This window comes from Brassica oleracea, chromosome C3, assembly GCF_000695525.1.
Source record: "Brassica oleracea var. oleracea cultivar TO1000 chromosome C3, BOL, whole genome shotgun sequence".
NCBI lineage: Eukaryota > Viridiplantae > Streptophyta > Magnoliopsida > Brassicales > Brassicaceae > Brassica > Brassica oleracea.
Genome location: NC_027750.1, coordinates 24,104,302 through 24,112,653, shown reverse-complemented (window position 1 = coordinate 24,112,653; position 8,352 = coordinate 24,104,302). Strand labels below are relative to the sequence as shown.

General features: G+C 41.9%; 3 protein-coding genes across 3 annotated transcripts; all 3 read left to right on the top strand.

Moving 5' to 3' along the window:
• The first annotated feature begins 451 nt into the window (after positions 1 to 451).
• On the top strand, positions 452 to 1,690 carry LOC106330188 (F-box protein At3g08750-like). The gene has a single exon (XM_013768712.1). The coding sequence runs from the start codon at positions 452 to 454 to the stop codon at positions 1,688 to 1,690; it is 1,239 nt and encodes a 412-aa protein (XP_013624166.1).
• A 1,694-nt stretch (positions 1,691 to 3,384) lies between these two features.
• On the top strand, positions 3,385 to 4,557 carry LOC106334379 (putative F-box protein At3g10430). Its single transcript, XM_013772669.1, has one exon. It carries the CDS (start codon positions 3,385 to 3,387, stop codon positions 4,555 to 4,557), a length of 1,173 nt encoding a protein of 390 aa, XP_013628123.1.
• A 2,222-nt stretch (positions 4,558 to 6,779) lies between these two features.
• LOC106333638 (F-box protein At3g08750-like) lies at positions 6,780 to 8,199 on the top strand. The gene has a single exon (XM_013772059.1). The coding sequence runs from the start codon at positions 6,799 to 6,801 to the stop codon at positions 8,005 to 8,007; it is 1,209 nt and encodes a 402-aa protein (XP_013627513.1). The 5' UTR covers positions 6,780 to 6,798; the 3' UTR covers positions 8,008 to 8,199.
• The last annotated feature ends 153 nt before the right edge of the window (positions 8,200 to 8,352 follow it).

Sequence of the window (8,352 nt, the reverse complement as noted above, 5' to 3'; positions counted from 1 at the left end):
CAAAAACCAAAACCTAAAGCAAAAACGACAGTCAATCAAAGTCTACAAGCTTGATGATCGTTCCTCGTTGTTAACAAACCGGTGGTTACTAAACCGTCGTGACCCAAACGGTGATTACAAAACCAGTTCGTCTGCTTTATTCAGTCATTGAGATTCAAAGATTTCATGTTTTTGGTTAGGTTGAATCTTTAAGTGTTACGCTTGATTTATTCAGTCAATGATGTTAAAATATTTTACAAAAAAAAATTAAAAAAAAATCAAAGAATCACAGGGAGGAAAATAATAATTATCCAAAAAACGGTGGTTACTAAACCGGTTCGTGTTTTTGGTTCGTTTCGGTTGAATCATTAACTGTTTAACGGTAAAAAGAACCACATTGTTTAGTCGTTTCCCTCTTCTTAATTTTTATCCAAGAATCTCTGATACGACTCGAATCTTTCTCAGAGCGCTCATGGCTTCCCCAAGGCGTTCATGGTCCTTGCCGCTGCTGCCACTGGAGATAATACAAGAAATCTTTTACAGGACTCCGGCGGAAGCGCTCGTCCGATCAAAACCGACGTGCAAGAAATGGCACGCTCTCATCACCAACAAAAGTTTCATCAACAAACACTTGCAACGCTCCAAAGAACGTCCCCAAGAACGCTTCATAAGAATCTTCGACAAGGTACGAATCATGGATCCAATAACCAGAACAAGCGCAGCATCACCAATCCCAAACGAATTACTACAACATCAATATAACATCAATACTTTGATCTACACGCTAATGGTTCATTGCGACGGACTCATGCTGGTTGCGTATCGTGGTTGGAAGTGCAGAAGCGACGGATCAATACTCCCCAACATCGCACTTTGGAATCCTCTTTTGAATAAAATCAAATGGGTCGAGCAAGCCGCGGGGTGCATCACGAGTAGTGACTACTACGGGATCGGATACAACGGCGATGGTAATTACAAGCTCGTGAGGTTCACGTGTCGTCCGTTTGAGGTCGAGGGTTTCGAGGACGTGCCAGAGGTTGAGATTTACGAGTTCGAGACGAGTTCTTGGAGAACCGTAGGCGGCAAGGTTGATGTCGACGTGGAGATCACGAGGAAGTGTGTGTCTGTGATGGGTAACATGTATTGGGTTGCTTATAGATGTTGGAAAGAAGATGAAAAGTTCATTAGAGTTTTCGATTTCTCGGATGAAACGTTCAAGGACATATGTTTCTGTCCTCCTTCTTACGGTGATAATAGTCACTTGTCTTGTTTCAACGGAGATAGCTTGTCGTTGCTGCTGCAGCAAGACGAAGCGTCAAGGAAGATTGAGGTGTGGGTTTCGAGCAAGTTGGGTGATGGTGATGTCACGTTTAGCAAATATTTCAGTTTGTCCGGTCCTGATCTTCCTGCGTTACGGGTCCAAGCAAAAGCGGCTCGTCCTGTGTACTGCTTTGTGAAGCCTAAGAGTGTCATCGTCTGGTGCGTGGAAGTTGAAGGAGAAGGTACTGATGAGGCTTGTAGTTGCTGTACTCTTTATGAGATTGATGAGGATGGGGTGAAGAGTAAAAAAGTGACGGAACGAAACTACGCGCGTGACTATTCTCGCGCCTTCGTTTGTGGGTATGCGTATGTTCCAAGTACTCTTTATTTCTTGTTCGCCAAGCTTTCGTTTTGTTCTTTGTTTGTTGATCTTCTGCCATGTATATCTTGAAAGGAACTATATGATACCTGATGTGTTGTGCAGATGTTACTGAACATGACGTTGGTTTTGGTTTATGTATTAGAATTTTGACAAGTTTTAGGTTATGGTGCACTGTTATATCATGTGTGTCTCAGTAACGGTAACGTTGCTTTCAGTGCTGGTATGGGCTTAGTCTTTTGATAATAATTTTCTAGTTCAAGGGGATGCCCATTGATCTACCTTTGGAACATGACATGACTCTGGTTTATACGCTGGAGGGTGCCATGCACCCTACAATCAAACCCACAACTCAATTAAGAAACATAGGTGAAAACCATGATCAAAAACGTTTGGGAGGATATAAAGATAATGATGAACTTGCTTTGATAGTAGCATATGTCATCTTCTTAGCATAAGTAGTACTAGTTTATCTGCCTAAAAAGAGTGAATCTAATGAGCTCATACAAGTACAACAAGAGAACTCATACCGCCTATCATCCAAGGTCTCCACTCTTACAGTAATCAGTGAGAGAATAATTAATAGATCTAATCCAAGCTTGAGTTCCAAGGAAAGGCACATACATGTCGTGATCACCACTATTCACACACACAAAAATCACTAAGGCTAAAAAAAAACCACTATAAGTCTACAAGCTTGAGTTCCTCGTCGTTACCAAACCAGTGGTTACTAAACCGGTTCATTTGCTTTATTCAGTCAATGAGATTAAAAAAAAAATGATTTATGTTTTTGGTTCGGTTGAATCTTTTAACTGGTTCGCTTCTTTTATTCAGTCAATGAGGTTAAATTATTTCAACAGTACCAGCTTGCTCATAGTCTATGAGTCACAGAGCATAGCTAGCCAAGGCTAACCGAGATCATCTTCTTCGTCGAGAGATGCTTTTTCATCGTCGTTCAAATCAACCACCTCTAGGGCTCCATTGTCGTTCTCTAAAGCCTCCAGCCTAGCTATAGCAGCCTAGAATCAACCAAACACAAATGAAGTCTCATTGCCAAGGAAAAAAAAAAATCAAAAAGTGATTTCGAAAATCAGACAACACACCTGGGTTCGATTGTCGGTGCTTGTAAGAGCTGCCGCCATCTTCGTAGCAACCTTACGGGTGGGTACGGCTCGAGACTCTACGGTTCGCCATGTCTCCATACCACTTAGGACGATTCAGTGTACCGGCGACGGTGGACCGATGCGCTCACGTCTCCGCTTTCGTCCCCGTCTTGCTGAGCCCAATCCAAAGTCTGGGCGACGGAGGAGACTAGGATTCGAAACCTACGGATTTCACAAGTCGGGAGAGAGATAGAGATGAGAGTGGGATGAAGTTCTGGAGAAAGGTGAAAAGGGAGGAAGAGGAATCACAAGAGACGTCTCTTCTTGTCCGTGATTAAGAGACGTCTTTAGGTTTATTGATATTTTTTATTTTTTTTAAATCCTGATAAATGTAAGAGACCCTCTTAAAAGACCTGGATAATGGTGCTCTTAAAGAATCACAAAGAGGAAAATAACATTTATCCAAGAATTTCTGATATCATAATCATAGTTCCTCGTCGTTACTAAAAAACGAATGGTTACTAAACCGATTCGTTTATTTCATTCAATCTATAAGGTTAACCGGTTCATGTTCTTGGTTCGTTTCGGTTGAATCTTTAACTGTTTTAGCGGTAAAAAGAAGCACATTGTTTAGTCATTTCCTTATTCTTTCACAGCGCTCTCATGGCTTCTCCAAAGCGCTCGTGGTCGTTGTCCCTGATGCCACCGGAGATAATACAAGAAATCTTTTACAAGACTCCGGCGGAAGCTCTCGTCCGAGCAAAACCGACGTGCAAAGAATGGTACGCTCTCCTCACCGACGCAAGTTTCATCAACGAACACTTCCAACGCTCCAAAGAACACTTCATAAGAATCTTCGATACGGTAAAGATCATGGATCCAGTGACCGCAACGAGCTCAGTTTCACCAATCCCAAACGAGCTACTACAACATCCATATACGATCCATAACTTGGTCTACACGCTCATGGTTCACTGCGACGGACTCATGCTGGTTGGTTATCGAGGTTGGAAGTACAGAAGCGACGGTTCAAGAATCTCCAACCTCGCACTTTGGAACCCTGTTTTGAAAAACCTCAGATGGGTCGAGCCGCCCGTGGAAACTATCACGAGTACTGATTATTTCGGGATTGGATACAACAGCGACGGCTACAAGATCGTGAGGTTTACTACTCGTCCGTTTGAGGTTGAGTGTTGCGAGGATGTGCCAGAGGTTGAGATTTACGAGTTCAAGACGAGTTCTTGGAGAACTATTGGTGGAGAAGTTGATACTGATGTGGAGATTACGAGTAACAGTGTGGCTGTGATGGGCAACATGTATTGGACTGCTTATAGAGTAGAAACACCAGAAGAAGAGTTCATTAGGGTTTTCGATTTCTCGGATGAAACATTCAAGGACATATGCTTCTCTCCAACCTCTTACGTTAATAGTCATTTATCTTGTTTCAATGGAGATAACTTGTCGTTGCTACAACAAGACCAAGCATCAAGAAACATTGAGGTGTGGGTTTCGAGCAAGTTGGGTGATGGTGATGTCACGTTTAGCAGATATTTTAGTTTGTCCCGTCCTGATCTTCCGGCGTTACGGGTCCGTGATGATGCTAATCCTGTATACTGCTTTGTGAAGCCTAAGAGTGTCATCGTATGGTGCGTGGAAGTTGAAGGAAAAGGTACTGTTAAGGCTTGTACTTGCTGTACTCTTTATGAGATTGGTGAGGATGGGGTGAAGAGTAAACGCGAGACAGAACGAAGCTACGTGCGTGACTATTCTCGCGCCTTCCGGTGTGGCTATGTGTATATTCCAAGTATGATCCCTCTTCCATGGGTAAGACATTAGGGTTTTTGTTTCTTGTTATGTAAGCTTTCATTTTGCTCTTTGTCTGTAGATCTTCTGCCATGTTTATCTTGAAATGAACTATATGATACTGCTGTTTTGTGCAGATGTTACTGAACATGACGTTGGTTTTTGTTTTTGTATTACAATCTTTACAAGTTTTAGTTTATGGTGCATTGTTATATCATGTGTTCTGATAATAATTTTCTTGTTCAGGAGGTTGCTCATTGATCCACCTTTGTAACATGAAATAACTATCCTCTGGTTTAGACTTTGGACTAGTGTATGTATGGCTCCCTACAATCAAACCCACAGATCAGTTAAAAGGCACAAGTAAAAAACCACTATCAAAACGTTAGAATGGAAGCAGAAAAAACGGACTTTCTTTTGATTGTAGCAAAAGGCAGTTTATTGGTACCAAGTCCTAGTGTATCTGCCAAAACAGAGTGAATCAAATGAGCTCATATATACACCTATCGTCCAAGGTCTCCCGTAATCAGTGAGAGAATAATTAAGATATCTAATGCAAGCTTGAGTCCCAAAGAAAGGCACATGCATGTTGTGATCACCACTGTTCACCCAAAAAAAAACCTCACTAAGATTAAAAAATAAAGAGTCTTGAAAGCTTGAACTATTTCTTCAAAAGGCAAGAGTTTAAATTACTTTGAATTGAACTTGAGAGAAGGATGGCCACAGATGCTGTTATTCATATGGTCATGGTACACTGCTTTTAATGTCATGAACGTAAGGATGTAAGTTTTATTAATTCCCACACCGGTGGTTACTAAACGGTCGTTGCCAAAACAGTGGTTACTAAATGCTTCACATAAATAATGTTCACATGCTTTCAAAGAATAATACTTTTCTTGTCAAAGAGTCTGTCCATTGATCCACCTTTGGAACATGAGTCATAACTCTCCTCTGGTTTATACTCTGGAGTGTGTCCTTTATTAACTGAAGTGCACCAAACACTGTGCCTCAAGCAGAGGGTTTTGGAAAGGCGAAGACTCCGATTCTCTCAGAGGCTTTTGGCAAGACAAAGACTCTTGCTCTTTCAGAAGGTTTGGATGATGATGTCCAAACCTTCTGAAAGAGCATCATCATCCAACATCTTTCAGACTGAGTAACTGTTTCTTCCACTAGTAACTGAGTCTTCCACGGCTTTGCTAGGGGACGAGGGGTTGAGCCGTCGATGTATCCAAGCAAAGACTGACTAGAAAGAAACGACTCGAACTCAGTCTTTGCTTGGATACATAGACAGCTCAACCCCTCGTCCCCTACCCACTGTGACAACCCAAACCGGTGAACTAGTAACTGAAGCAGCAAATCCCGAGTTTGCCAAATGGATGCGTCGTGATCAGCTGGTCATGTCGTGGTTGTTTGGCTCACTCACTGAAGATGCTTTGAGGTCTGTTTACGGTCTACACCTTCTCCCTACAATCAAACCCACAACCCAGTTAAGAAACATATAGGTGAAAACCACTATCAAAAACGTTTTAGTGGACACAAAGAAAATGAACTTGATTTGATAGTAGCATACGTCATCTTCTTAGCATAACTAGTGCTAGTTTATCTGCCTAAACAGAGTGGTTCTAATGAGCTCATACGACAAGAGAACTCATACGTCTATTATCATCCAAGGTTTCCAGTAATTAGTGAGAGAATAATTAATAGATCTAATCCAATCCAAGCTCGAGTTCCAAGGAAAGGAACATACATCATACATGTCGTGATCACCACTATTCCACAAACAAAAAAATCACTTAGGCTACAAAAAAAACACCAAGTCTACAAGCCTGAGTTCGTCGACGTTACCAAACCGGTGGTTACTAAACCGTCGTTACTAAAACTGTGATTAACAAACCGGTTCATTTGCTTTATTCAGTCAATTAGATTAAAAAAAAAAAGATTTCATGTTTTTGGTTCGGTTGAATCCTTAACTTTTTCGCTTGTTTTATTCAGTCAGCGAGGTTAAACGATCTTACCAAAAAGAAAAAGATTAAAGAATCACAGAGAGGAGAAGAACATTTATCCAAGAATTTCTGATATCATAGTTACTAAACCGGTTCGTTTGCTTCATTCAATCAATCAATAAGGTTAACCGGTTCAGTTTTTTGGTTCGTTTCGGTTGAATATTTTAACTGTTTTAACTGTAAAAGGAACCACATTGTTTAGTCGTTTCCCCCTTCTTAATTCTTATCCAAGAATCTCTGATACGACTCGAATCTTTCTCAGAGCGTGTTCATGGCTGCCTCGAGGCGCTCATGGTCGTTGTCCCTGATGCCACCGGAGATAATACAAAAAATCTTTTACAAGACTCCGGCGGAAGCTCTCGTCCGAGCAAAACCGACGTGCAAAGAATGGTACTCTCTCCTCACCGACGAAACTTTCATCAACGAACACTTCAACCGCTCCAAAGAACACTTCCTAAGAATCTTCGATACGGTCCAAATCATGGATCCGGTGACCACAACAAGCTCAGTTTCACCAGTCCCGAACGAGTTATTACAGCATCCATTTAAGATCGATACTTTGGTTTACACGCTCATGGTTCATTGCGATGGGCTCATGCTGGTTGGGAGTTATATGTGGAAGTGCAGAGACGACGGGTCAAGATTCTCCAACCTCGCGCTTTGGAATCCTGTTTTGAGAAACCTCAGATGGATCGAGCCCTCACGAAGTATCACGACCTCTGATTACCACGGGATTGGATACGACAAGAACAATCGTAGCGATGGTTACAAGATCTTGAGGTTTGCTAGTCGACCTTGGGAGATTGAGCGTTATGAAGGTGATGAACCAGAGGTTGAGATTTATGAGTGCAAGACGAGTTCTTGGAGGACTCTTGATGTCGAGCTTGATATGGATGTAAATATCATGCCTATCTGTGTGGCTGTGATGGGTAACATGTATTGGATTGCTTTTAGAGATGTTGAAGAAGAAGAAGGAGATGATGATGATGAAGAAGAAGAAGAGTTCATTCTGAGTTTCGATTTCTCGGATGAAACATTCAAGGACATATGCTTCTGTCCGACCTCTTATGTTAATAGTCATTTATCTTGTTTCAATGGAGATAGCTTGTCTTTGCTACAACAAGACCAAACATCAAGAAACATTGAGGTGTGGGTTTCAAGCAAGTTGGGTGGTGGTGATGGTGATGTCTCGTTTAGCAAATACTTCAGTTTGTCCGGCCCTGATCTTCCGGCGTTACGGGTCCACGCAACTGCTGCTCGTCCTGTATACTGCTTTGTGAAGCCTAAGAGTGTCATCGTATGGTGCGTGGAAGTTGAAGGAAAAGTTACCGATAAGGCTTTTACTTGCTGTACTCTGTACGAGATTGGTGAGGATGGGGTGAAGTGTAAAAGGGAGACAGAACGAAACTACGTGCGTGACTATTCTCGCGCCTTCCGTTGTGGCTATGTGTATGTTCCAAGTATGATCCCTCTTCCATGAATAAGTGAATAGGGGTTTGTTTCGTGTCTTAAGCTTTTGTTTTTGGTCTTTGTTTGTTGATCTTCTGCCATGTATATCTTGAAAGAAACTATATGATACTGCTGTGTTTGTGCAGATGTTACTGAACATGACGTTAGTCTTGGTTTTAGTATTGTTGGGGAAAGTCACACGGCGCAGCGGAAATACTAATGGTCGTGTTCCCCTGACCTTGTGCGAACCTGTGAGGAAAATACTTCGACGATGGCAAGATATCAAAGTTGCGATAACTAAATGAGACACACAATTTTTACGTGGAAAACCTCCTCGATGTGAGAAGGAAAAACCACGGGACCGTAGTCCACTCAA

Coding starts and splice junctions, on each gene's coding strand:
- LOC106330188 (XM_013768712.1), top strand. CDS start 452: ATGGCTTCCCCAAGGCGTTCATGGTCCTTGCCGCTGCTGCCACTGGAG.
- LOC106334379 (XM_013772669.1), top strand. CDS start 3,385: ATGGCTTCTCCAAAGCGCTCGTGGTCGTTGTCCCTGATGCCACCGGAG.
- LOC106333638 (XM_013772059.1), top strand. CDS start 6,799: ATGGCTGCCTCGAGGCGCTCATGGTCGTTGTCCCTGATGCCACCGGAG.